This window comes from Phyllostomus hastatus, unplaced genomic scaffold (genome assembly GCF_019186645.2).
Source record: "Phyllostomus hastatus isolate PE091 unplaced genomic scaffold, TTU_PhHast_1.1 phas_contig_98, whole genome shotgun sequence".
Taxonomy (NCBI): Eukaryota; Metazoa; Chordata; class Mammalia; order Chiroptera; family Phyllostomidae; genus Phyllostomus; species Phyllostomus hastatus.
Genome location: NW_025333999.1, coordinates 2,955,029 through 2,981,617, shown reverse-complemented (window position 1 = coordinate 2,981,617; position 26,589 = coordinate 2,955,029). Strand labels below are relative to the sequence as shown.

The 26,589-nt window shown below is 51.3% G+C and overlaps 3 protein-coding genes across 7 annotated transcripts; 2 read left to right on the top strand and 1 right to left on the bottom strand.

Annotated features, from left to right (window-relative positions):
- The first annotated feature begins 410 nt into the window (after positions 1-410).
- RLN3 (relaxin 3) lies at positions 411-1,756 on the top strand. The gene is given in 3 exon segments (XM_045853594.1): positions 411-609; positions 1,628-1,677; positions 1,679-1,756. Coding segments are annotated over 3 exon segments (327 nt in total).
- Positions 1,757-2,881: 1,125 nt separating this feature from the next.
- On the top strand, positions 2,882-20,964 carry IL27RA (interleukin 27 receptor subunit alpha). Of its 4 annotated transcripts, none has more exons than XM_045853409.1 (14): positions 2,882-3,131; positions 3,553-3,670; positions 6,426-6,583; positions 6,667-6,824; positions 9,042-9,201; positions 9,290-9,363; positions 10,084-10,267; positions 10,363-10,551; positions 12,832-12,933; positions 13,006-13,164; positions 14,949-15,074; positions 15,451-15,544; positions 15,716-15,809; positions 20,286-20,964. In XM_045853409.1, the coding sequence occupies exons 1-14, from the start codon at positions 3,032-3,034 to the stop codon at positions 20,364-20,366; spliced, it is 1,797 nt and encodes a 598-aa protein (XP_045709365.1). In that variant the 5' UTR covers positions 2,882-3,031; the 3' UTR covers positions 20,367-20,964. The 4 variants fall into 4 exon arrangements, with proteins under 4 accessions (XP_045709365.1, XP_045709364.1, XP_045709366.1 ...); XM_045853408.1 differs by lacking the exon at positions 20,286-20,964 and adding an exon at positions 15,937-16,646; XM_045853410.1 differs by lacking the exon at positions 20,286-20,964 and adding an exon at positions 15,937-16,646 and having other exon boundaries at positions 2,990-3,131; positions 3,531-3,670.
- On the bottom strand, positions 16,791-25,848 carry PALM3 (paralemmin 3). Of its 2 annotated transcripts, XM_045853406.1 has the most exons (8): positions 25,665-25,801; positions 23,991-24,145; positions 23,180-23,228; positions 22,140-22,220; positions 21,446-21,585; positions 21,216-21,300; positions 19,163-19,199; positions 16,791-19,053 (listed from the first exon to the last, which is right to left on the bottom strand). In XM_045853406.1, exons 2-8 carry the CDS (start codon positions 24,068-24,070, stop codon positions 17,027-17,029), a joined length of 2,499 nt encoding a protein of 832 aa, XP_045709362.1. In that variant the 5' UTR covers positions 24,071-24,145; positions 25,665-25,801; the 3' UTR covers positions 16,791-17,026. The 2 variants fall into 2 exon arrangements, with proteins under 2 accessions (XP_045709362.1, XP_045709363.1); XM_045853407.1 differs by lacking the exon at positions 23,991-24,145 and having other exon boundaries at positions 25,665-25,848.
- Positions 25,849-26,589: the final 741 nt, after the last annotated feature.

Sequence of the window (26,589 nt, the reverse complement as noted above, 5' to 3'; positions counted from 1 at the left end):
GCTCACTATCATTGTTGTAGCTATTCTATTATAGAGGAGGTCCAGACCCCAGCTCTATGGTGGGGAGGGGTATGGCCACACCCTCTCCCCTGGCCTGGTGGACCTCTAGGTTCCTGATCTCTGCTGAGTGAGGCCTTCTTTGCATCCTCTGTTGAAGATGGCAGTAAGATGAGCCACCCCATCCCTGGGGGAAGGTTATTGCTTAGACTGGGAAACAGGAAAGGTCAGGGTTGGGCCGGGCATGCCCGCCTCTTCTCAGCTGGAAGAGATAAAGGAGGTCACTCAGTTCCTCCACAACAGGCAGGGGAACCTGGGTATATAAATGGGGGGCCGGGAAGCAGCAGAGGCACGGACTGCAAGAAAATTTCCTGGCTGGGCCCACCCTCACATCCCAGGAGTCCCTGTTCACCATGGCCAAGCACCCAATGCTGCTGCTGCTGCTGGCTGTGTGGGTGCTGGCAGTGGGACTGTGGCTGGATGCTGAGGCCCTGAAACCACCCATTGTTAAGAAGCTTTGTGGCCAGGAGTTCGTCCGGACAGCCGCCCACATTTGTGAACATCCCGGATCGAGATGGAGTCGGTCGGCTATCCTGACCCAGGAACTAATGGGTGAGGTGGCAGGAGGTAGTGATGGGGAGAAAGGGAGCATATGGGACATGGGATCGGCCCAAGGAGGCAGAGACAAAAATCAGACCAGAGTCTAAGGGGGTAAGCCCCTGCCCATGACTTGCAGCTGAAGAGACTTGCCCATTCTTGAAGCTGAGCCAGCTGGCAAAGCTGCAAAGCTGGGACAAGGTAGGGGGAGCTGCAAGCCATCTCCACTGACTGAAAGTCAAAGGACAGAGCACTATCCCTGGGGCACCTCCTATGTGCCCAGCTCTGCGCTGAGCAAGGCTGCTGCTTGCAGGACTCCAGGGGGACACCGTTCAGAAGCTGACACTGAAGTGCTTTCCATCCCCTAGGCAAAGGTAGTGTGAGGGGTGTGGTGTGTCCAAGGCTGGATTTTGCTATCTATTGGGTGACCCTCCCACCAAGTTGCTTTCCCTCTCTGACCCTCTATATCTGCAAATGGGAGGCAGAGTCCCTATATCTCACAAGTTTGTTCAGTGGCAAAATTGAGTCAAAACAGATGAGAACACAGTCCAAGAAGGGCAAGAGACTCAGTTTAGGCTCAAGAGGGAGGCATGGAGTCTAGATTCCTAAAGGGCAGGGGTCTGGCAGAAAAATAGACGGTGGTGATCATGATGATGACCATGATGATGATGGCATGAATGTAGACCTAGAAGACATGCTGCCTGGATTCAAATAGCAGCTCTGCAATTCAATAGCTGTGTGTTCCTGGAGAGTTACTCCCCCAATCGGGCCTCAGTGTTCTTCTCTGGGGAATGAGGTCTAGTAACTGCACCCACTGCACGGATTTGTCATTGAGAGGAATAATGGAGTTACTCATGAGAGCCCGCAAAACAATGTCTGGCACACAGTTGGTGCTTGATACATGCTTAACGCTATTCTGAGTATCATGTGCTAGACACAATCCTAAGTTGTTTTTTTTAATGGGTATTAATTAACTCATCTACTCTCTGTGAAACGCTAGAAGGTAGGAGTTATTCTTTTCCTCACTTTGCAGACCAGGAAACCAAGACTCAGACAAGTAAATTCACTTGCTCTGGATTATATTAAGATGGATTGGTGCTTAATCAGTCTGGCTCCCAAACATATGTTCTTAACCAAGAGGTCCTCCATAAATAAAGAATAAAGGAAAGTCAAGCTCAATGAGGTTGAATATTCTAGCCATCAAAGCTGGAGGCTAGGCCTGAGTGGAATCAAAATCTCAAACTGTGACACCATGTCACAAAAACTGAAAAGTAGCTGGACCAACCTGGAGCCCTGACTTTGGGTGTGACAGAAACTGAGCCCCAAGCATTAACTCTTTTCATCTTTTGCATGGAATGCCTTCCCAGATGCAGGACCTGATGGAAACACCAAGCTGGATGAGGCGGTGGCCTCCAGTGAGTGGCAGAAAAAGTCCCCCAAGACTTTCTCTAGGGGCCCACGTAGCTGGCGGAAACTCGGAGGGGCTGTGCGGCACAGTCGAAACTTCATGAGACACTGCTGCAACAAGGGTTGCACCAAGAAGGACATTAGCAAGCACTGCTAGATGAGGGACTATGTAGCCTGGACTATGAGAGGGAATGCTGAGTACCTGTCTCTGGCCCCTCTTACATTCACTGATCAGCAAGTCATCAGGTCAGGCACTGTGGACTCCAGCAGGATCCCCGAGAATAACCCACATCTTCTGCTTGGCCAGATGGTTGCTGCAGATCCTGACCCCTTGACCTCTCCCTGGCCCGTATCATGCCTTTGTCTGGACTATACTGTCCTTTGTCTGGACTATACTGTCCCCTGTCCAGTGGTGTCCCTACTCTCCCCAAACTGGCCATGCTGAAGAAGCCATTGCCAAAATTGTTACTGTCTCCTGCCCGAACTGTGGCCACTGTCCCATGGCCACCCTATATGATGCCCTTGCCCCAGCCTAGCCTTTGCCCACTCCCTTCCCCCTGCTTTCCAGCCCCTCTGCCTCCAATCCCACCTGCTGGGGTTCTAAGGCTGTGGACCCCAGGGTTGCTGTTGAGACCCCTGAGTTCCCTTCATATCCTGGGTTGAGAGGTTGGGTACAGAGACACATGAGAAGCTTCTCCAACCCTAATAATAAAAGTTCCGAAGGACTCCGCAGTGTGTGTGCGTTGTTGGGGGCGCTCAGTTTCAGGAGAGCTAGGCCGAGCCCTCTGTCACCTCCCCCATACGCCCCAGGCCGCCTTCCCACTCCCCCTCCCCCAGGGACTTTCCGTCCCGGGGGGGTGGGAAGGGGCGGACCCGAGCACAAGGTGCGGAGGCGGCTGGGAGGGGTGGCTCGGCTTCCCGTTGCCGTTGAGTCTCTGGTTCCAGAGAGCGAGACCCGCGGCGCGTCCGTCCGCTAGGGCCCAGCAGGGCCAGGCCCGACTCGGGGGGCCTGGCGGGCACTGGGGAGGCCATGAGGTGGGCCCGGGCCGCCCCCTTCGTCCTGCTGCCAAAGCTGAAGCTGGCGCTGCTCCCCCTGCTGTTGCTGCTCTTCCACCGGACGAGTCCCCACGGTGAGTTCTGGGGCGAGCTCGTGTTGGGCGCTCTGCCGTGTGCTCACCCTTAAAGCGCAAATCCTCCAGGGCAAACTCTAAGTTCTCAGAATGAATGGCAGATGTCCGGACGCTACTCTGCTCCTCCTTGGGCAAGGACGGGGTGAAGAAAAGAGTGGGGAATGGGAGGCCGGGGATGGAAGCCAGAGTCCAGGAGTGGGGGCGCTTGGGGTGGTAACAGGATGTGGCTGGCTGAGGGAGGGGAGGAGTCATGCACAAAGCCTGGGTAGAGGTGCCTAGGCCCTCTTCATCCTGCTCACTTCTGTAAGACACCCCATCACCTGCACGATTTTCAATAGTTGGGGGAAGTTCAGGTTCTGGGCTGTGCAGGCGGCTGGGGGAATTGATCCCCTTCACTAGGACCCTCCCACCTCCCTTCTAGGCAGCCCCAGGCCCCTGCGGTGCTATGGTGTTGGACCCTTGGGCGACTTGAACTGCTCGTGGGAGTCTCTTGGGGACCTGAGAGCTCCCTCCATGCTGCACCTCCAGAGCCAGAAGTAGTGAGTACAATGGGGTGGCTTGGGGAAACTGAGACTTTGGCAGGGTGACTGCCCAGGTCCCCTCCTTGTTTGGTTGAGAGGACCCTGGAGACATGCCCCCAGTCCTCCCCAACTCTCAAGCCCTTCAACCATGCCAGGTTCCTTCATTTCCTTCCTACACAACCCTGAACCACTTTCCCTCTCTGAGACTTCTCTACTCCTCTATCACACGGCAATGATAAATGAAACCTGCCTCAGGGGATTGGTTCTGAGGATCCAATGAGTGAGGCACTATGGCGAAGAGCAAATGTTTTTATTGCTGTGTGGCCTTAGGCAAGTAGCTTAACCACTCTGGAGATGCAGCTGTAAAAGAGACAGACAGACAGGCTGGTCCTCCTGGGGCCCACAGCCCAAGGGGGAACTGCCATTCCTTCACGATGAATCATGCCTGGAAACTCCAAATCATTGCAAATTTGAAAGAGTAAAAAGGGCATTGAAAGGTAGGAACCAGAGTTGGAGGCTGGCTTTTTTTTTTAGTGGTATAAAATAAAATACACATATAAAATTTACCATTTTTTCCTCAACCACTTTTAAGTATACAAGTCCATGGCATTAAGGACATTCACATAGCTGTGCAACCATCACCACCATCCACCTCCAAGAGGGGGACCTAGTTTTAATTGATAGAGGGTTGGAGAGTCAGAGAAGGATTTTTCCTTTTTTAATGAGGTGAAGTTCACACGACATAAAATTCACCGTGTTAAAGGGAATAATCCCGTGGCTTTGGCGCGTGCAGTGTTGTGCAACCACCATTTCTACCTCGTTCCAGAACATCTCCGTCACCCAGAAGGAAGTCCCGTCCCCAGGAGCACTCACGCTCCAGCCCTCCCCCAGCCCCTGGCCACCACCGGTGTGTTTCCTGTCTCTGTGGACTTGCCTGCTCTGGACATTTCATATCAGTGAAATCATACACAACTGGTTTTTGTGTCTGGCTTTCTCTGAGCATAATGTGTATGAGGTTCATCCACATGGTAGCACATAGCAGAACTTCATTCCTCTTTCTGCCTGAGTAATATTCTACTGTATGAATGGGCCTCATTTTGTTCATCCTTCCCTCTGTGGATGGACATTTGGGTTGTGTCCACCTTGTGGTGATTGTGACTAGTGCTGCCAGGAACATGCATGTACAAGTTGTTGAGTCCCTGTCTTCAGTTCTCTTGGGTATATGCCCAGGAGGGGAATTGCTGGGTCATATGGCCGTTCTTTGCTTAACTTTTTGAGGGACTGCCAGACTTTTCCACAGCAGTTGCAACCTTTTATGTTCCCACCAGCAGTGTGTGAATGCTCCCATTTCTCCATATCTTCACCAACATGTGTTTTTGTTGTTTTTATAAAGGACTTGTTTTGAGCCTTTGAAATTCAGCCCTTGGGATCATCCTCAGCTCCTCTCTCTCACCCACATCTGATCCATCAGCAAGCCTTGCTGGCCCCACCTCAAATGTAATCCAGAATCTGGCATTCCCCGCTTCCTTAGCACACACCCCAGTTAGTCTCCTATCATTGCTGTCCTGGACAGTGCAGTCACCACCTCCTCCTCCCTGAGCTCTGGTTTCCACCCTCAACCCTACAGTCGGCCACAACATCCAGAGGGCACCTGTACATCCGAGTCAGGGCACGTTGCTCCTCTGCTGCTCACCATCTTCAGGACTCCTACCTCAGTCAGGATAAAAGCCAGTCCTCCCTGAGGTCCACCAGCAGCTGCCCAATCTGCTTGTCACCTCCCTGCCCCCACCATCCCACTCCCACTCACTCTGCTCCAGCCATATGGGCCCCCTCCTTGCTCTTTTTTAAAAAAATATGCTTTTATTATATTATTACTATTTTTAATCCTCACTCAAGGATATATTTTTATTGATTTTGAGAGAGAGAGAGACACCAACTGGTTGCTTCCCATACATGCCCCGACAGGGGATCAAACCCACAACCCAGGTACATGCCCTGACCTAGAATCAAACCCTCAACCTTTTGATGTATGGAACGATGCTCCAACTAACTGAGACACTGGGCCAGGACTCCTCCTTGCTCTTCCTCAACACACCAGGCTGTTGACCCCGGGGTCTTTGTACTTCCTAAAGTGTTCTGCATGGCTCTACCCTCATATCCTGCAGGCCTTTATTCAAATGTCTCCTCATCTGAGAGATCTTTCCTGACTACCCTCCCTAAAATAGTGCTGTCACTCCTCACCCCATCATCACACTGCATCCTCTTCACCCTGCTTGACTATTCTTTATATCACTCACACCACCATTAGTCATATACTGATGTCTCTCATCTGCCTCCCCCGTTGGGAAGCAGAGAATGTGTTCTTGCCTCCTTCGGTCATAGTCCTATTTCAGCTTCTACAACAGGGCCTGCACAATATATATTTGTTGACTGAATAGTTGCATAGGCATAAATGTGCATGTACAGTAGGTACTCAATACATGCAATAACCAGTGTTCACAAAGCATATATTGTGCACCCAATGGTCTTGTAAATGCATCCCATTTATTCTCACATTGGTTCCCCTCTTCTATTCAGCCCTGTCAGCAGGTACTTTTATTGCCCTCTTTGGAGATAAGGAAACTGAGGCACAGAGAAGTCAAGTTGCTTGCTTGGGGTCACAGAGCTCTAAAGCAGCAGAGCTGAGATTTGAACCCAGGTGGAGCAGTTGTTATTGTGGATTGGGCCCAGCCCTGTGCACACCTCCCCTCAATTCCCACGTCTTTCCTCACAGTCATTCCAACAGAACCTGGACTGTGGCGGTGCCGACTGGGCAGAGTTGGGTGACCATCCCACGGGAACAGTTCACCACATCTGATGAGCTCCTTGTCTGGGGGGCCAAGGCAGGCCGGCCTCTCTGGTCCCCAGTCTTCGTGAACCTGGAGACACAAAGTAACAGGCAGGAGGGAGGATGCTACCTGGAGGGGGAGGTGCTGGAGTCCCTGACTCAATGTACCCTGGCCTCCCCTCCTCAGTGAAGCCAGAAGCCCCCCAGCTGGACCCTGATGTGGATTTTTCAGAAGACGACCCCCTGGAGGCCACTGTCCAATGGTCCCCGCCTTCATGGCCACCACATAAGGTCCTGGTCTGCCAGTTCCACTACCGAAGATGCCAACAGATGGCTTGGATACTGGTGAGTGTCAAAGGGGCTTTCCCCCCACCCTGTTCAGGGCATCATCCTTAGATGAGAGACCGAGCCCAGGGGCATTTCTTACCTGCCCTTGGAGTCTGTCTGCCTCCACACAAAAGAACTGAACATGCATATTCATTCTTCAACTAAAGAATTACCCCTTTGCCCTGGCTGGTGTGTCTCAGTTGGTTGGAGCATCATCCTGTAAACCGAAGGGTTGTGGGTTTGATTCCCGGTCAGGGCACATGCCTAAGTTGCAGATTCGATCCCCAGTTGAAGCAACCAATTGATATTTCTTTTACATTGATATTTCTCTCCCTTCATCTCTCTCTCTGACATCAATAAATATATATATATATATATATTTTTAAGGATTTTATTTATTTTTAGAGAGGGAAGGGAAGGAGAGAGAGAGAGAGAGAGAGAGAGAGAGAGAGAGAGAGAGAGAGAGAAACATCAATGTGCAGTTGCTGGGGGTCATGGCCTGCAACCCAGGCATGTACCCTGACTGGGAATCGAACCTGCGACACTTTGGTTTGCAGCCCGTGCTCAATCCACTGAGCTATGCCAGCCAGGGCAAATAGATATATTTTTTAAATTAAAAATTACCCCCCCCACACACACACAAAATCTATAAATTTCATTCAGTCTCAATCCAAATTCCACTTGGAATTTTTTTTTTTATTTTAGAAAATAAAGTTTTTATTCACTCTCCAAGAAAGGAGAGGGACATGGTGTGGAGAGATGTACCAGCACTGAGGGGTGGGGGCCTGGAGCTTTTATTGGATAATAATTAGATTAAAATAGTGTGTGGGGGTTGCTATTGTGTGGCCCTTAGCTGCAGTGTGTTCCAATGTTATCTTCTGCCTGTGGCTGTAGAGAGCAATTAGTTCTGTTCTTCCAGTAATTTCCATTCCTAGGAACAACCTCAGAAGAGTAAAAGGGCAGCCATGTTTAACAAGGTCATAGGCCTGCTAGACAAATAGTGCCACAATAGCAAATGGGGCTGGCTTTGTCCTTCCATTTCCCACTCTGGTTTTAAAATGGATTTATTCTTAATGACCTGGACTGATTCTGGTCTTGGGGAGTAGGGACGAAGATCTTTTCTTCGTTGGCACCTACTCAGGCAGGCTAGGGCTGCAGAGTTGTCCCTGCCTGTGGGTCTGGGTGTGGGTCATTAAGGGGAAGAGGGACAGCCCAAAAACCAAGAGCTGTGGCTGGAGGCCAATTTCCACTTGGAATTTCTAAGAAACAATAAACTTTTTGTGACATTTTTGTGAATGAATAAAAGTACTCAAATAGTTTATGTTAACCTTAAAATAAGACTAACAGCACTTTACAGATGAGGAGCAGGATCTGGTTCTCATTAAATACTCAAAAAGAATAAAAGCAGCTGACATTTCTGAGACCTGCTGAGCATCAGGTCCCAGGCTAAACAATCAGCAGGAATTATCTTGATAAATCCCCCAACCTCTATACATAACAGACGCTTTTAAGATCTCTAGTTTGTAGATGGGGAAGCCAAACATCAGAGAAGTTAAGCGACTTTCCCAAGCTCTCATGAAGGAAGGTGGAAGACAACCCCAGGGTAGTGGGACCCCAGATGGAGTTAGGGGCCTGCCATTGCAGCATACTCCAGAAGCTGCATATATCATTTCAGTTCATATCTCAGTGTCCAGACTTAGTCACATGGTCTCACCTCTCTGTAAAGGAGGCTGGGAAATGTAGTCTTTATTCTTCATAGGCATGTTCCCAACTGATACTCAGAGGTTCTATTTCCAAAGGAAGAAGGGGAGAATGAATATTGTGGATAACCAACTCTTTCAGCCACAGCTTTTGATGCAGAACACCATAACATCAAGTAAAGTTGTCACTGTGATTATTCATGCAATTCAGAGCAGTGCTGAGATGCAGGCCTTGGAATCTGACTGCCTTGGTACAAACCCTAGCTCCAGCACTCACCAGTTCTATGACCTAGGGCAAGTCGCTTCCTTTCCCTGGACTGCAGTTTTCCTAACCTGTAAAGTGGTGGTAATAATATAATTCACCACCTACTGTCATACTGGCACATAGGGCCCACTTTTAAAACCGAAAGTCCAATGTTTTGGGAATTCTCTCAGTCCCAGGCAAAGCAGGGTAGTTGGCTACCCTGATGACATATGAGAGCAAATACTGTCAACTCGGCTCTCGGGCTCATTGCTCCTTCCGGTCTCTCCCTAGCTGGAACCAGAACTGAAGTCCATACCCCTGACCCCTGTTGAGATCCAGGACCTAGAGCTAGCCACTGGCTACGAGGTATCAGGACGCTGCCGAATGGAGAAAGAGGAGGATCTGTGGGGCGAGTGGAGCCCCATTCTGTCCTTCCAGACGCTGCCCTCTGGTAAGGATCTCCTGGCTTACCCCTATGCCTTCGTCCCCTCTCCTGGAGGTCTGTCCAGTGATGCCCCTTTCATTTGTGCCTTTGTCAGCTCCAAAAGATGTGTGGATATCAGGGAACCTCTGTGGGACACAAGGTGGACAGAAATCCCTGCTTCTGTGGAAGGTGAGTTGTGGGGACCAGTCATATTTCTCTGCCACATGACCAGAAAGCTGTAATTACGATGACATAAAAGATGACATAAAGAAGACAGAAGTTACTGTACTGCCCTCTTGAGGTTGCTTCAAGGCTTAAAGGAGGGGGATGTTCAGAAAGGTCCTGGCACAGGGCTGGCCCAGAGCGTGCCTTCACCATCTGGGAGCTCTGAGCTGAAACAGGAAGATAGATGCATGCGTTCTAGGAAGTGGGGACAGCAAGTACAAAGGTTTGGAAGCAAGACTAGGCTTAGCTCCACAAAATACAGCACAGAGTGCTAAGGGTTCAGATGCTGGTATCAGAAGGGCATTATGAGTTGACAGACAAGGGTACGATAGTCCTCGTTGATCCAAATCTGTTGAGTACCTACTGTGTTCCAGGCATTGCTAGGCCCTAGCTCACAGTAAATATGGCAAAGAACAAAACAACAGGGCCCATGTCTTCTTTTTAAAAAATTTTTTTTTAAATTTATTTTTAGAGAGAAAGGAAGGGAGGGAGAAAGAGAGGGAGAGAAACATTAATGTGTGGTTGCCCCTTGTGGTCCCTCTACTGGTGACCTGGCCTGCAACACAGGCATGTGCCCTGAATAGGCCACCCTTTGGTCCACAGGCTGGCACTCAATCCACTGAGCCACACCAGCCAGGGCTGATAAATGGGAGATATTAATCCCTTCTTTCCTTCATCCCTCAGGCCCCAGGGCACTGTGTGCAGGCGAGCTACAGAGTCTGGTTCCAGGTTAAAGGTCAGGAACTGATCCCCAGGGAGACTCCCTGCTGTAGCTCCTCCATCCCAACCCAGACGGAGTGGGTTGCAGTGTCTGCCATCAATGCCACAAGCTGGGAACCTCTCACCAACCTTTCTTTGATCTGCTTGGGTAAGAGGCTATGAACTTCCTCTACTCAGTGCCCTGGAAGTGCTCAGGAGGGGGTTTCCTGAGAGCAGCTGAGACTTCTCTTTCCTGTCCTCCAGATTCAGGCTCTGCCCCTCATGGTGTGGTGGTCAGTAGCATTGCTGGGAGCACAGAGCTGCTGGTGACTTGGCAACAGGGGTCTGGGGAGCCGAAGGAACATGTGGTGGACTGGGCTCAAGATGGAGAGCCCCTGGAGAACCTCAGCTGGGTCCGGCTTCCCCCTGGGAACCTCAGTGCTGTGTTGCAAGGTGAGGCCCCGGTATACCTGGGCTCCCATCCCAGCTGTTGGAAACCAGGCTAATGAGTGGGTATGCAGGAAAGAGTGTTATGCTTAAAGTATCATTAATTCATTGACCACCCATCGTGTGCCAGGCTCTGTTCTAGACACTGGTACACAGTGATAGCTATTGGCACTTACCATAAGCAGTAAATCTTTCAAACTTCCTTATGCAGTAGGTTTCTGTTACTGTCATGCTTGATTTACAGATGAGGAGAAAGGCCCAGTGTGGTTAAATAACTTACCTGAGGGCTCACAGCAAGTTGGTGGTAGGACCAGAATTTATTTATTTTAAATTTTTATTTGTTGATTTTATAGAGAGAGAGAGCAAGAGAGACAGAGAGAAACATCAATTTTTAGTTTCACTTATTTTAGTATGTGCCTTGACCAGGAATTGAATCTGCAACCTTGGCCTATCAGGATGATGCTCTAACTAACCAAGCTACCCTGCCAGTGCTAGAGCTAGGATTTAAATGACATAGTCAGGCTCCTGAAACCAAACCCTAAGCCATCACTCCACTCTCCCTCTCAGCAACATCCCTGCCCTCATGAGCCAACATTCTCGTGGGGCAGGCAGCCAATTAAACAAAAACAAGTACCTATAGTGTAATTGGGGCAAAATAAATTAGTGTAAGGGGAGGGAGGGAGAGCTGCTACTTTGTTTTTTTAAAGATGTTATTTATTTATTTTTAGAGAGAGAGGAAGGGAGGGAGAAAAAGAGGAGGAGAAACATTGATGTGTGGTTGCCTTTTGTATGCCCCCTACTGGGGACCCAGCTCACAACCTAGGCATGTGCCCTGACTGGGTATCAAACCAGTGACCCTTTAGTTTGTAGGCCAGCACTCAATCCACTAAGCCACACCAGCCGGGGCAAGAGTTGCTATTTTAGAAAGAAAGGTTAGGAAAGACCTCTCTGGGAAAGTAGCATTTGAGCTAAGGCCTAAAGGAGGTGAAAAAGGGGGCAAGAGGGAACAGACAGTGCAAAGGCCCTGAGGCAGGAATGTGTCTCATGTGTTAGAGTCAGTAAGGAGACCAGTATGACAGGACTGGAATGAGTGAAGGGGAGAGTGGGAGGAGGTAAGGGCAGACAGGTAATGGGACAGAGTGTGCAGGGCCTTATGGGCCACAGGGAGGACTTTGCCTTTTTTTTTTTTTTTTCTGAGTGAGATGGGAACCATAGAGGATTTTGAACAGAGGAGGGAGGCGGCCTAACTCAGGTGCTCACAAGCACCCTCTGGCTGCTGTGGGGGAGGAACAGACTGTGTTGAGTGGAGGATAGTGGAAGCTGAGAGAAGGAACTGTGCTTGTCCAGGCCGGAGATGAGGGATGCACCAGGCGGGACTTAAGAGGGGAGAGAAGCAGGCAAGTTCTGGTTGGGGAGTCTTGGAACAGAATTTTGTGGACCCATTTGATAAGTTTGCATCTGAGAGGCTTATCCAAGTGGAGTTGTCTAAGAGACTCAAATGTCAGGTCCTGGGCCCAGCAATGAGTTCCCGGCGGGGGCTTGATGTTGGGTGGGGGGAATCCTTCCTTGAGGTTAAGAACTTGGGAGAGCATGAGAAAGTGCTGAGTGAGAAATGTAGGAAGGAGTCCCGAGGCCCGTAAGTGTATATGGACAAAAGAAGAGGAGCCTCAATTCTGGAAAATTCCCAGTTGGGGAAGGCCATGCAGCAGCAGTAGTTTTGAAGGAGGGACTGCAGGAACCTCACTTAACTGTGATGGGTGGGATCAGGGCCCCCATCCTAGCTCTGTGTTTGACCATCTCTCAGTCTCAAGCATTTTCTGGCCTGAGGTCTGTTCCTGGTCCCTGAAGCATTTTGCCTGCCTAGGTAGAAGGCTGGAAGTGCAGGGAGTTAAGCCGCTTCAGGTGCAGCCCTGACCAATGAATGACAAATAAGGGTTGGTGTATAAATATCCCAGCTCCCTTCTGGAACCGAATGGGTCTCTGTCTCATGCTCTCTGCTGCCTCCCAGAGGTCACTAGCGGGAGTGAACCTCCGTTGTGCACACTGGGAATTTATCTACTCTCCAACGCACTGTTTATTCCCTGCTTTTTTTTCCCGGTTTTGCTTCCTCGCGGGCCCCTGGGGTGTTTTCTGGGATTGCTTTCTGGATAAATGACTCATACCCAGATCTTGATCTCAGCGTGCCCATCTGGGAACCAAAATGAAGGCTCCTTTTATGTAGGAAACAAGTGGGGGAGGAGGAGCCACCTTGAACTGGTCTTTGTTCCCACCCCGCCCCCATCCCAGGGCATTTCGAAGGAGGGGTTCCCTACCGAATCACAGTGACGGCAGTCTCTCCTGGGGGCTTGTATCCTGCTCCCTCGGTCTGGAGTTTCAGAGAGGAACTAGGTAAGCTATGGGGCTGGAAGATGGAGGGTCCTGGAACCGCGGCAGACCTTGACCCACTGGCTTTCTCCGCAGCACCTTTAGTGGGCCCAGTGCTTTGGCGACTCCAGGATGCGCCCCCAGGGACCCCCACCATAGCGTGGGGAGAGGTCCCAAGGCACCAACTTCGGGGTCTTCTCACCCACTACACCTTGTGTGCACAGAGTGGGACCAGGCCTTCTGTCTGCATGAATGGTGAGCTTTTGGCCTCCCGTCCCCTGCTCCCAGCCCCCACTAGACCTACCTGTCAGTCTGCCTTATCCCTTGTCCTCAGATGAGCCCATCTGGTTCCCTCTAACCCCCTAGAGAATGCATGATGTCATCAGTTCCCTAGTGGACAATAACCCTGGTGGCTCTCAGTGTAATGAACTGTCATTTGGCCATTAAAAATGAAGACTCCAATCTATATTTATTGGCATTGAAAGATGCCTGCCAAATTTTATTAAGTGTAAAAGCTAAAAGGATTCAAAACTATGTGAGATGGTTCCATTTTTTTGTAAAATAAACCCAGCATTGAGCAAAGCAGAGGCAGAAATAAATTTCCATCAGTGTCAACAGGATTGTAGGATTACATATGATTTTTACTTCTTTTTCATATCTTTGAGTATAGACTAAATTTTTACTCTGGGCACAAATTTCTTTTTATTTTTAAAAATAGTTAATTTATTTATTTTTAGAGAGAGGGGGAGGGAGGGAGAAAGAGAGGGAGAGAAACATCAATGTGTGGTTGCCTCTCACTGCAACCCAGGCGTGTGCCCTGACTGGGAATCAAACTGGCAACCCTCTGGTTCAAAGGCCGGTGCTCAATCCACTGAGCCACACCAGCCAGGGCCACAAATTCCTTTTTATAAAGCATCTTGATTACTCTTTCCTAATTATAAAAATTGTCTGTGCTTGTTCCAAAAGCGGGCATATATCATCAAGAATATCAGTATTTTTGTCATTTCACTGATACGGACAACAGAGCTTCCAGGTTTTTCTATGTACATACTGGTTTTTTGAAGATTTCAAGCACATACAAAAATAGGGAGAATATAACAAATCCTCATGTGCCCACCACTGCCAGTCTTGTTTCAGTTCACTCCATGCCCCTACTTTGTTCCCTAGAGTCTTTGGTGTCACTCCATCCCGAAACCTATCAGTACTTCACAGGTGTCCCTGATAGATAAAGCCCACTTTCTTAGTGTAATTACTTTTCCATGACTGTATCTTACAAATATATATATATATATATATATATATATATATATATATATATATATGCACACATATGTCATTTGGCTAAAAATTATACCTATTATTATTATTAAAAGAGTACCATGTTGTAGGATAGAGTTTGGCCCATGAATCTATGACAGTGATGTTTTGCAGCTTTCATTTGATGACTTAGCTTGGGTATCTTTCTTTGGCAATATATCTTGATCCATGTTCATGTCTCCTATAATCCTATAATAAATGAAAAAGTTGCTAAACAAAAAAGCAATTCAGTAAAAAAAAAAAAAAAAGGTACAACAAAAATAGCTCTGGAAGGTCCAGATGTCCACCTGGGCCTAAGGGGTCCCCCTCCACTGGGTTCTGTGCAGGTGAAGGATGTGGTTTATTAAATCTATATAATCTTTTAGTGCTTTCTATGTGCCAAGCTGACCCAGGTCCTGGGAATATGGCCTTGTGGGGCTTACTTTCTAATGGGGGAAATACAGGCATAAACAAAGTATATAGTAATAACCTAAGCAATGTGTCAGATGGTGATCAGTGCTGGGTAGAGAATAAAGCAGGAAAGGTGGGTTGTGGAGAAGATGAAATTTTATATGTGATGGGGTGAGGGAAGGTCTCCTTAGGGAGGCAATCTTTGTGCAAAGACCTGAAGGAAGGAGCTGTGTAGATATCTGGGGGAGTGTTGCTGACAGAGAGAAAGTACATGCAAAGGCCCTGAGGTGGGACTTGACTATCTCCCTAACCTTTCTGGGTTTGTCCTTCAGTGAGTGGAAGCGCCCAGAAAATCACCCTACCCAACCTTCCCTGGGGTCCCTGTGAGCTGTGGATGACAGCATCAACCATCGCAGGACAGGGCCCTCCTGGTCCCAGCCTCCGGCTTCATCTGCCAGGTAGGGGCTGTGGTGGAAGTCCATGGTAGGGGGCTTGTTCCATTTTAAGGGGATATGGAATGATTCTCTGGGTTTCAGTGATTGGGCATCCTTTTGCCTTAGGGGGTAGTTATTGATGATGCATTTTGATTCTACTAAATACTGATGTAGGTTATCAGGCAATGTGTGTCTCTGACCATTTCACCCACCTCTGACCTTGACCTTTCACCGATTACTGCTCTGTTCACAAGCCCCACTCCCACTCCAAGATTTTTCCCACCCGTAGCTCCTACCCATTTTCATAAATCCTACTCATTTATCTGTCTCCCTCACCCAAGCCCAGTACATCAATGAGCCTTATCTGGTGTCTGACTCTTCTTTTGCCCTTTTCTCCCAGATAATACCCTAAAGTTGAAAATTCTGCCAGTTGTTGTTCTCCTGTGGGGCTTGTTCCTGACATGCTGTGGCATAAGCCTGGCTACCTCTGGAAGGTGAGGCAGTCAGACATATGGGCTTCTGCACAGTGGGAAGAGCAGCTGGGCAATAACTGAGCTTTTGGGGTGAGGGGCCACCCTAGGGCTGTGACATTCCTGGCTCCTGCAACCTAGGCATGGGTATCTGGCCACTTGGATTCTCTTCCCTGAGTCTTACCTGCCTTCCAGGTGCCTCCACCTACGGCACAAGGTACTGCCCCGTTGGGTCTGGGAGAAAGTCCCCGATCCTGCCAACAGCAATTCCAGCAAGCCCCATGTAGAGGTGAGCAGAAACACTCATTGGCTTGTTGGGAATCTTCAGGGGGTTGGGGGATGCTGAGACAGGGGGGAGTGGGTAGAAGCACTGAGGGAGAATGGGGGCCATAATCTCAGCTAATCTCTCTTCCCAGGAGATACCCCAGGCCCAGCCCCCCAGGGACTCACCCACTTTGGAGGTGGAGGAGATAGAGCCACTGCCAGTTGTAGAGCATCCCCAGGCCTCCTCCCGGCTTGATTCTGGATATGAGAAACATTTTCTACCCACACCTGAGGAGCTGGGCCTACTGGGCCCTCCGCCCCCAGGCCCCAACGTTTGGCCTGAACCAGGCCATGAGAGGGGTACTCATTTGACATCTGAAGACACTGAGGCTTAGAGACATAGAGCCACTCACCAGAGAATGCCCAGCCAGGAAGATCTGAGATTGAAGGACCCCTACAGAAAGAGGACCCGGCCCTATAGGGAATGTATGGATGGATGAGGGAATAAAAGAACATACACAAAATCCAGAGTGGCAGCCACTTCCCCAAATCTGTCCTGCTGCTGTAACAGAACTATAGCTGGGTACACTCCCAGTCTCCCTTGCAGCTAGGTGGGTTCATGCACATAGTCCTCACCAATGGAATGTGAGCAGAAGTGACTTGTGCTAAAACTGGGACTAGGTGGGGCTCCTCCATATTCTTTTCCCTTTCGCATGAGCTGGAAGAACATTGACATGGCATGTGTTAGCTTCAGCCAGACCCAAGGGGAGGGTGGGGGCAAGAAGTGGAAAGGAACCTGAGTCCCTGAGTGACTGCATGGATCAGAGCCACCCAGAGAAATAAATTTATGTTTTTATAGTTACTATAGCTTGAGATCTTTTGTTACAGCAGCTGCACTTGTACAGTCACTGACTCATAATTTCATTCTAGCCAAGTGAAGGCCTCAATTTTCCACCAGCAGATGGTATGGTGGTTCTGTGCCAAAAACACACACATTTAAGCTGTCCCAGTGCTTTAACGTTTTATTTTCAAGTATAAAGGCTTAGTTGGAGAAGGGGGCCAGGGTCACAGGCAGTGGGCAAGGGGTCTGGAAGCCCAGGTGGAGGTGGATGTGTGGGCCAGCAGGCTCCCAGATGCCACGGCCAGTCTCATGTGCCCTGTCTGTGCCTGGGGCCCTCTGCTGGATGCCAAGAGGCCGAGGTAGCTGTGAGAGGAATGAGGCGTGGGGTGGAAGGCACAGGCTCACATCACCGCACAACACTGGCACGTCTTTTGCTTAGGGCCACTTGCCTCTTCACCCTCAGGAGGAGCAGATGGCTCAGGCTGCTGGGCAGGTGCATAGGTGGGCACAGGGTGGGCACTGGGGTTGGCCCTGGGCTCCTCCACTGGAAGTAGTGGCTGGCACTCGGTGGGCTGCTCAGGAGCTGGGGTCTCTGCCAAGAGGGGGGTGGCATCTCCCAAGGTGTCCTGGCCCTCAGCAGAGGTTTGGGGCTTCATTGCTTCTTTCTCCAGGGAGCCTTTCTGCTTCTCTTGGGGCTGCTGTGGTCCTTCCTCCTCTGACCTTAGCTCTTCCTTGGCCCCCATGGGCTGTTGTGGTCCCTCCTCCTCCGACTTGAGCTCTTCCTTGGCCCCCATGGGCTGTTGTGGTCCCTCCTCCTCAGACCTGAGCTCTTCCTTGGCCCCCACGGGCTGTTGTGGTCCCTCCTCCTCAGACCTGAGCTCTTCCTTGGCCCCCATGGGCTGTTGTGGTCCCTCCTCTTCAGACCTGAGCTCTTCCTTGGCCCTTAGGGAAGCCCCTGCCTCACTCACCTCCTCTGTCTGACCTTCTTTTCCTCTTGACTTTCTCTGCTCTTCTAGACTTACATCTTCCTTGACCTCCTTGGTCTTCTCTGCCTCTAATGATTCCTTACCTCCTGTTCTCTCTGCCTTCAGTGATTCCTCATTTTTTTTCTCTGCATCCAATGGCTCCTCATCTCCTGTTTTTTCTACTGTTGGTGACTCCTCACCCTTCTTTCTCTCTGTCATCAATGGTTCTTCAATTGCCTCTAGCTTTTTTTCATCTCCTTTCTTCTCTACAACCAATGGTGCCTCAATTTTCTTCTCTGCCCCTAGCTTTTCCTCACCTCTTTTCTTCTCTGCCTTCAATGATCCCTCAATTGCCTTGCTTTCTACGCCCAATGGTTCCTCAGCCTCTTTCTCTGCCTCTAGCTTTTCCTCACCTCCACTCTGCTCTACTCCCAATGGCTCTTCACCTCTTTCTCTCTCTGCCCTCAAAGGTTCCTCTGTTTCCTTGCTTTCTGCTGACAATGGTTCCTCACCATCTTGCTTCTCTGTCTCCACCTTTCCCTCACCTTCTCTCCTCTCTGGCTTCAAGGGTTCCTCCACTCCTTTCCTCTCCACTATCAGTGACATCTCCACGACCCCGGACTCTGCCCTTGCCTTTTCCTCACTTTCTTTCTTCCCTGTGCCCACAGATTCCTCTGCCTGTCTCCTCTCCACTTCCCAGTTTTCCCCCCCTCTCCCACTGTCCACCCCCCGAGGACTCTCATCTCCTCCCTCCCTCCCCAGTGCACTCGGCCCTTCCAACCCCTCCACCTGCAATTCCTCCCATTCCTCACTGAGGGTCACCCTCTCCACCCAAATGAAGGATCCCTCCTCTCCAGAGGCCCCCTGCCTGAAGCCATCAGGGCTGCCCCTGGGGGCCCCTTCTCCTCCAGCAGCTATTCCCTCTAGTCCCCCCTGGAGCTTCAGTGAGCTGGTCTGCACAGTCTGTGGGCCTCTGCCTGTCCCCCCTGCAGCCTCTGAGTCACTGCCCTCTGTGCCTCCCACCCCTTCCCAGACCACCTCCACGACACCCCTGTCCTCTTTCACCCAGGACGGGAGCTCTGGGCGGTTGGCTTCCAGCCTGTCACCAATGGCTTCCAGCACCATCTCTTCCACCTTAGCCTCCAGCTCTGGGCCGGTGGCTTCCCTGGCACAGTCCTCTGTGACCCTCAGCCCCTCCCACACTACTTTCACCACGCCCCCTCCTTTGGCCTCACCCACCCCTCCTTCAGATGCTGTCACCCCCTGACTCTGCTCCTGTTCCAGAGTGGGGCTGGGTCTGGGGCAGGGGCCATTGGCTTCTGGGGAGGCCCCTGCTGCCTCAAGGACCCTCGTCGAGGCTGGCAGAACCCCAATAGTCTCATCTCTGGACTCAGACAGGTACTCCAGGGATGTGCCCACTGGTTCTGCTGGCAGGGAGGCTCTCTTGTTCAGATCAGTCTGGTCTGAGGAAGTCAGAGAATAGGGGGTGGGGCAAAACAGGTGAGGTTGAGACCACTCAGATTCAGGCCCCTCCTCTTGGGGGCCCCTATATCTAGAGGCACAAATACTCACCTGCCTCGTCAGTGGGCTGGGAGAGTGGACGATGACCCTGTAGAAATGGCAGAGACAAGGTCAGGCCACCCCATGTCTTCTACACCTCTGCATGCCAGTACTCCTCCCCCTGCTCAAACACCCTGTATGGCTCCCCATTACCTTCAGGACCAAACCTTCTACTGCACTTAGGCTTTCCTCACCCAACTTATTGCCCACTGCTCACACACAGTAGTGTCGTGCAGCTAAAATTCTATATCAGAGACCTACTGTATTGTCTGCTACTGAGGTTACCAAGGGACACTTAAGCCTTTTGTTATTAGAACATACATTCCAAACTGTATGTTGTAATACATAGTAGGAGGGCAGAATACTGTACCGGGAGATGGGAGGGCTGGGTCCCTCCCCATTCTGACCCTCGCTTGCTATGTAACCCTGGGAAAGGCACTGTCCTGGGCCTCTGTTTTCCTATCTGTAAAATGAGGCACTTGAACCAGAGGTGATGGGTACTTTGACAACCTGTCCTCTGGTTTCCAAGGCACTTGAGGGTAGTCATCTTCCAAGGGCTTTGGCTGCTGATAGGGTTTGGCCCCGTGACTAGTGACATTATTTCCAGCTGCCCACATGGCCCCATCCTAGTGTGCCTGGTCCTTCAACTGTGTGGTCCAGAGCAGTCTGGCTTGCCAGGGATGTCACTGTTGGGGAGACAGTGACTTTGGGTGGGGAGTGACATAATTCCAATGAGAATAGGCAGGTCATAAATAAGTATAAATAAATAAGTAATGTCAGGGAGTGAGAAGAACTCCCTGGCAGGAAAAAAAAAACACAACAGGATGAGGCGTTAAGGAGTGCCTAAGAGGTGACAGGGCACCTTCTTTAGGTATATGATGTAGGAGGGCCTCTGGGAGGAGATGACATTGAACAGAGAGACCTGAAGAAGAGCCAGCCTGGAGTCAAGAAGTGGGGGAGGGTATTCGGGCAGAGAGGACAGCAAACAGAAAGACCCTGGGGCTGCAATAAGCTAGACAAGTTCAAGGAACAGGAAGCGGAGTCATTGTGGCTGGAGAGGAACATGGGCTCGGGGACAGCTTGGGCCAAGTTCCATTGATCTCCTCACAGGTCTCTGATCCTAATCTCTTTCCAGCTTCCATGCCTTTACAGAGGCTGTTGTCTGCCTGGAATTACCTTTCCCCTTGTACCTGGCTCCCACTCAGATTCAACATAGATGTCACTGCCTCCAGGAAGCCTTCCTGAATCTTCAACATCCCTAAGGTGCTTTCTCTGAGCTTCCCCATGCCCAGGGATCCCCCCTCACAGACTCTTTGCACCCCATCTCTCCATATGGACTGTGAGCTCCCTTGGGCCAGGAAGCATGCCTTGTGCACCTATGGCAAGGAACTTCTGACTTACACCAAAAACCCAACAAGTGCTTCCCATGCCAATTAACAGGTCTTCTCTCTGGCCTGTGACAGGCACCTCGGAGCTAAGGGAATACATCAGGGAAAGGTGGGGACTATGGAAAACCCACACCTCACTGTGGCCAGGCACAAATGTGGCCAGAGTTGTGGACTTCAAAGACAACCCAGATGACCAGATTTTACTGTAAAGTATCCTGGTTTTTAAAATCATGTGTGTGGCATTAATTAAGGTGTTGCTAAACTGAAAGTAAACAAACAAAAAATGCCAAACCTGCGTAGATGCTTCAGATCCCAAGATCATTCTCATGGTTGTCTGTTCCTACCTTTAAGGCCGGATTTCATAAGCACTCTCCCACATTTTCTGCCCTCCTTCCTCATTGGCACCATACTAGCAACTATATATTAAAACATTGCACTGTGCCTGTTTCTGCTGCTAAGTTGTGAGTTGTGGACCCTCCCTCCACACCTCTTCCAGATGTGTGCTGATATTTTCTTTTCAGAGACAGGGAAACTGAGGCTTGGGTAAGGAAAGTGGCTTGCCCCAGACCACAGAGCCAAGAAGTAGCAGAAGACCAAGCATCTAAACTGTACTTGTAGAGAGGTTCTGCTTGGGGCCCTGTGGCCACACCCATCCCCAACCCTTTGCTCCTCCTTACCTGTCTGCGCCAGGTGGGTCTGCCAGAAGGCTTGTGCTGGGCACCTGTGGATGCACTTTGCAACAGCTGCAGCTGAGATTGGAGCCTGGAAGAAAAAAGGCTGCTGGGAGCTGAGTCCCTAGGCTCAATGGACCCCCACCCCAGTTTCAATTTGCCACCTCCTGGAGGTGGGCGCAGGTTTCTGACCTAGTCAGGCAGGGGAAAACGTGGCAGGCAGAGACCCCACTCACGTGAACAAGCTGTCTTCCAGGTTCCGGATGCGGGCCTGTGCCTGGCCCTCGGGGGACTGAGGGTCCTGCAAGGTGGCGTCCTCTGGTCCCTCATGTCCCTCAGCCCCATCCATTAGCCACCGCTCCCGAAGAGACTTTCTCTGGGCATGGAAAGGGGCTCCAGCTGGGATTCCCTGCCTTGTGCAGGTCTCCTCTCCCTCCCCCACCTCACAGGCTGGGCAGATTTCTTACAGCTCCACAATCACCCAGATGGGACAGACAGTTCTCCCTCAGGCTGGGATACATGCCCTCATTGCCCCCTCAACACTGCTAGGTGGGACAGACACCCCATTACCAGCAGACAGCTTCCCCAGGCTGGAAAATACATCCATCAACCTCCACAACCCTCCCAGAAAGGGACATACATCCCCAAAGGTGAAATCAATGTCTCTTTTGGCTCCTCCCCACCCCAAAGTTGGACAGACACCTTCACTGTCCCCATATTCTTCCCAAAGGTAGAACAAATATCCCCGTCACCACCATCACCCACTCATGAACAGCGAAAGACAGCCACCCTCAAAGCTGGGACCAGTGGCCTCAACTGCTCCCCCATAATTAGACAGAGGGTCCTATGGTCCTGCGAACCGACTCTCACAGGAACTCCCCCACCCGCTTCCTGGCCCAGGTTGGGCAGGCACCACCACTTGCCACCAACCTTGAGCCGCTCCACGCGGAGCTTCTCTTCCTCCAGCTCCCCTCGCGCTGCACGGATCTCCTCCTGCAGCCGCCGCTTCTCCTGCTCGTGGAGGACCGAGCTGCCGCTGACCGGGCTGGGCCGCCTCCTCCCTTTTCACCCTCCCTCCTCCGCGAGACTCACGGGGAGGGGGGGCGTTCCTGGGGCTGCAGGGCTGTGGGGCGCACGTCGGGGGCGGGGGCGGGGAGGGGGCTGCGGAGGCGCTGACTCAGCAGCGGTGGGGGCGGGGCTGGAGGGGCGGGGCCTGCCGCGCCCCGGATTCTGCGGAGGCCTGGCCCTCACCGAATGGGGGGGTCTGTGACTGGGTGGCGGGTGAACCTTGGAATGGGCATCTAGAGGAGAGACAGAGCTGTGGGGGCCTGAGATATGGGGTTTAAGAGAGATGGGGTCCAGATAAGGGGATCAAAGGAAGGGGGCTGATGAGATGGGGGTCCGGTATGGAGGTGCAGTCATAGGGGTTCGGCGAGACTGGGCTGTGGAGATGGGGTCCAGAGAGATGCAAAAGTGGGGGACAGAGAGATGGGGTGCAGAGGTGGGAAACAGAGATGGGGCTAGTGAGGTGAGGGTTTTAGAAAGATGAGGTACAAATATGGGATCAGAAGGTTGGGGTCTAAAGGGATGAACTTTTAGATATGGGGGGTTCAGAGAGATTAGCGAGATGGTTAGTGAAAAATGGGCTTAACACTCGTGATGTTTGGAAGAGGTCGAGGTTCAAGAATGCAGCGCTGGATGATGCAGATTCTGGATGTGCGGGCTGGAGGGGAGGTCCTCAGCCTGGTCATTTTGGGGGTGGCGGTGATCAGACAGAGGAACTGGAGAGCGGTGGGGCCTGAGGATTTAGGTGGGACGCCCCAGGAAGGGATGGAGCTGAAGGTGCTGCTCCTCCACTTAAAGACGCTAGGCCATCTCCCCACGATGCAAGGGAGATGAGAAAGAAGCCAGGGGCAAAGCTGGGATTGCCCAGGGCGCTGGGCGGGGCGCACGGGGAGAGAGTCACTTACCGCAATGACCTCCAGTCGCTGCCGGTAGAGGGAGCTCTCAGCCATGGGCCTGTGGAGAGAGGGCAGAGGCTTCGGAGGGGGTCTCCCACCGCCCCACCCTCAGCAGACTGACCTCTTGAATGCCCCTCTCTGAGCCAAGATCCTTGAGCTACTTGGCAAGCAACTAGAGCCCAACATTTTCTCTATTTCCCCTTTGCGCCTGGGAGGAATTGAGGCAAAGGGTAGAGGTCCTGTGAGTAGGCAGGAGCAGAGACCATGATAGTTGAGCTGAAGCCCTTCCTAGGTCTGACATCACCTCTCTGAGCCTCAGTTTCCTCATCTGTATAATGGGCCTGGATAGCTTGACCCTGACCTTGCAGAGAGATGCCCTAACAAGGAAGCATCCATGTAGGAAAAAACTTAGGACATAGTACTCCAAAAGCAGTAGCAAAGGTTATTATCCATAATACCTTTAATAATCCCCATGACTAATAATACTTATGATTAGTTATAATAACTATTCCCAGTCCATCCTACAGAAACTTTTGAATCCTGCCAGGCCCCCAACAGGCTGTGTCTCTTTCCAATTCCAAACCCTCTCTGGACTTTGGCCCCTACCCAGGATCCCTTAAGCTCTGGCAGTGAGGGAGTCTGGGGAGAGAAGTGTCCATCCCATCACTGTGGACACTCACCATTGCCATGGTAACTCCAGAGCTGCCCTCTCCCCCTGCCACCCCCCCCAAGGGGCAAGGGTCACCAAGTCATGCTGCCTATCTAGTCTTGGACTCTGAGCTGAAAGGAGGGGAGGAGGATTTGCTATTTAAGGTTTAACCTGAGATACTCCCATCGTTGTCCTCCTTGCAGCATCCCAGGATCCCGCTTCACAGCCTCCAGGGCCACCCCTGGCCCCATCTGGGCTCCCTCTGGAAACTGGAAGCTGACTGTAGTACTGCAGGGCGCTTAGTAGACAGTCATCGCTGTATCAACCTATCATCATGGATATGCATTGAGCACCAGCTATGTGCAGGTGCTTCCCAGGCCAGTAGCTAGAAGGACACATCTATCTACCTGTTGTCCTGGACTCTTAGCCCAGAGTGTGAACAGGGTAAGCCCTCAAACATTTATTAATTTGAGCACTAACGCTATTGGGCGAGTATTAGCCTGGTTGCCCAGACTCAGACAGGGCCTCCCAGATCTGCGGCCACACCATGCAGCTATAATATCAGTACATATTTAGAACTTACTATATATAGTGCTGTAAGTGCTCTGTGGGGCTTCCAACAGGCTACCACAGCTACCTCCCCTCCTCTCTGCCCTGATCTTGAGACACTGTAGTTGACTCATTGCTGAGTTGACATTCCAACTGAGAATAAAATCAGCTAACCATTAGCCAGTGCATACCATGTGCCAGGTGCTGTGGAATGCTTTACCTATATAATTCACTGAATTCTCTCAAAGATCCTAGGAGGTAAGTAGTATTCTTGTTCCCATTTTATGGATAGGGAAACTGAGGCTTCAAGAAGTGACAAAAAGACATGTCCAAGGTCACTGAGTCAGGAGTAGAATTGGAAGCTCTCAGGCCCCAAACACTGGGAACTCTGGGGGAGAAAGGTGAGGTCCGGCACCCTATCTTGGCAGCCAAGAGGCCAGAGATCAGCCTGGGATGTCTGTGATTTCCACTGGGGCAGGGGGCTGAAGTCATGCTTTGCAGGAAGGCCAGACCCTTTGCTAAATAGTTTTGCCCCTGGGGAAGAGCTGAAGTGCCCCCTCTGCTGTCCCATCCCTAAGATGTAATCTCTTGGCCTCTCCCTTGCTGGGGGGGATCAGGTTCCCATTGCTAGGCAACCAGGTTTGTAGTTGGTGAATAATGTAATGGGGGACCCAAAAGAGTGAGGAAACCAAATTGGGGTTCCTTGGGTAGCCCATTTTCCAGAATTTTTTACAAACCTCTGAAGCCCCTCCATCCTCCTACTTTAAAAGGCCCTCACACTTCAAATATTAAAATACTCTGTACATGCATTCCATATTGTTTATCTGTAACTCTACAAGAACAGCATTCATAGTGGCCCGTTGCCACCAGGAGCAGTTGGTGGCCATTTCATTAAGCAAGTGATCATTTCAATTTTGCCATCATCTTTCCCAGTTTAGAAGCTATTAACTTTTTCTGTTGGATTTCAAGCATTTCCTCCCACCCTAGATACTGAGGGGTGTTCCTAGAGGCAAAACACTGAGTGAGTGGCCCTGTCATTCCCTGTCCCCCTACCACCCCCAGGCTGGACTTTGGGCTTGAAGGCTGCCAGTGGAAAATCCCCAAAAAGAAGAGGGTAGGGGTTCATTTCTCTCATCTGACTCTCTGGGGAGGGGGGGCATCAAAGAGCCTCTGAGGTTGGCTGCTGGTGTCCCTCCACTCCCCCTTGGTCCTTCTCACCCCGGTGGAAAGGCCTGTGTCCCCCATGAACCCCTTCCCAGGCCCTGCCCACCTGCCCCCCTGACCCTGGACACTTACATGGGTGTGGCCGGAGACCACACCTGGCTCTGCAGGGCCATCTCTGCCCAGAATCCCACGTTCTGGTCTCCGAGAGATCAGGACCCACCACCCGCTTGCCCGCCCGAAGGTGCCCTGGAGGCTGTGACTTGGCTGGCAGGAGGGGGGGCTGCGGTCAGGCACCGGGAGAGCTGGTCCAGCTGGTTTGGGCTGGGAGGCGGGAGGTGCATGGGGCGAGGGGGGCTGGGGGCTGGCGGGCAGTTCTGGGGAGGAACTATCAGCTGTCCTGATAAATTATTTACCAGCCACTGGCCTCCTTGCTGTACTTGGCTGCCTCCTGGTAAATACACTCTCACATGTGTGGTGGGGCATGTGGACCCAAGTGGGGAGTCAAGGGCCGCCCCCCTCAGAGAATGGCAGCTCAACTTGGCAAGACAGACACCTCATGTCTAGCCTGCCCACCAAGGGTCCCCCACATGCATGCAAGCAAGCATCATTGCACACCACACATGTTGGCTACTCTCACAAAATTCTTACTGCCCTCCCTTCTGGGACCCTGGCTCTGGGGTGGGGAGGGAGGGACTGATCCAGCTGGAGGATTCTGAGCACCATAGGAACCAGGAGACCTGGGCTCTGGGTAACTGTAGGCAACTCACCTCAGATTTCTAGACCACAGTTTCCCCTTTTGTGAAGTGGGAGAATTAGATCAAGTGGCCTTCAAGACCTGGGACCCTTACATGCTATAGCAGGGGTGAGGTCCTGATGAGGAAAGTCCAGAGAACTTTCCATCCAAATCTTAAGGATCTCTGTTTTGAGCCCCATGCCACTCTTAAAGTGCCAGCAGCCCTTTTCTCAGCTGACTTCATGTTTCATTTAACCACTCCTTGGGGAAAGCGCCTACTTTCCAGGTTGGTGTCCCCTAGTCTCCAGTGCTTCCCCCATCACA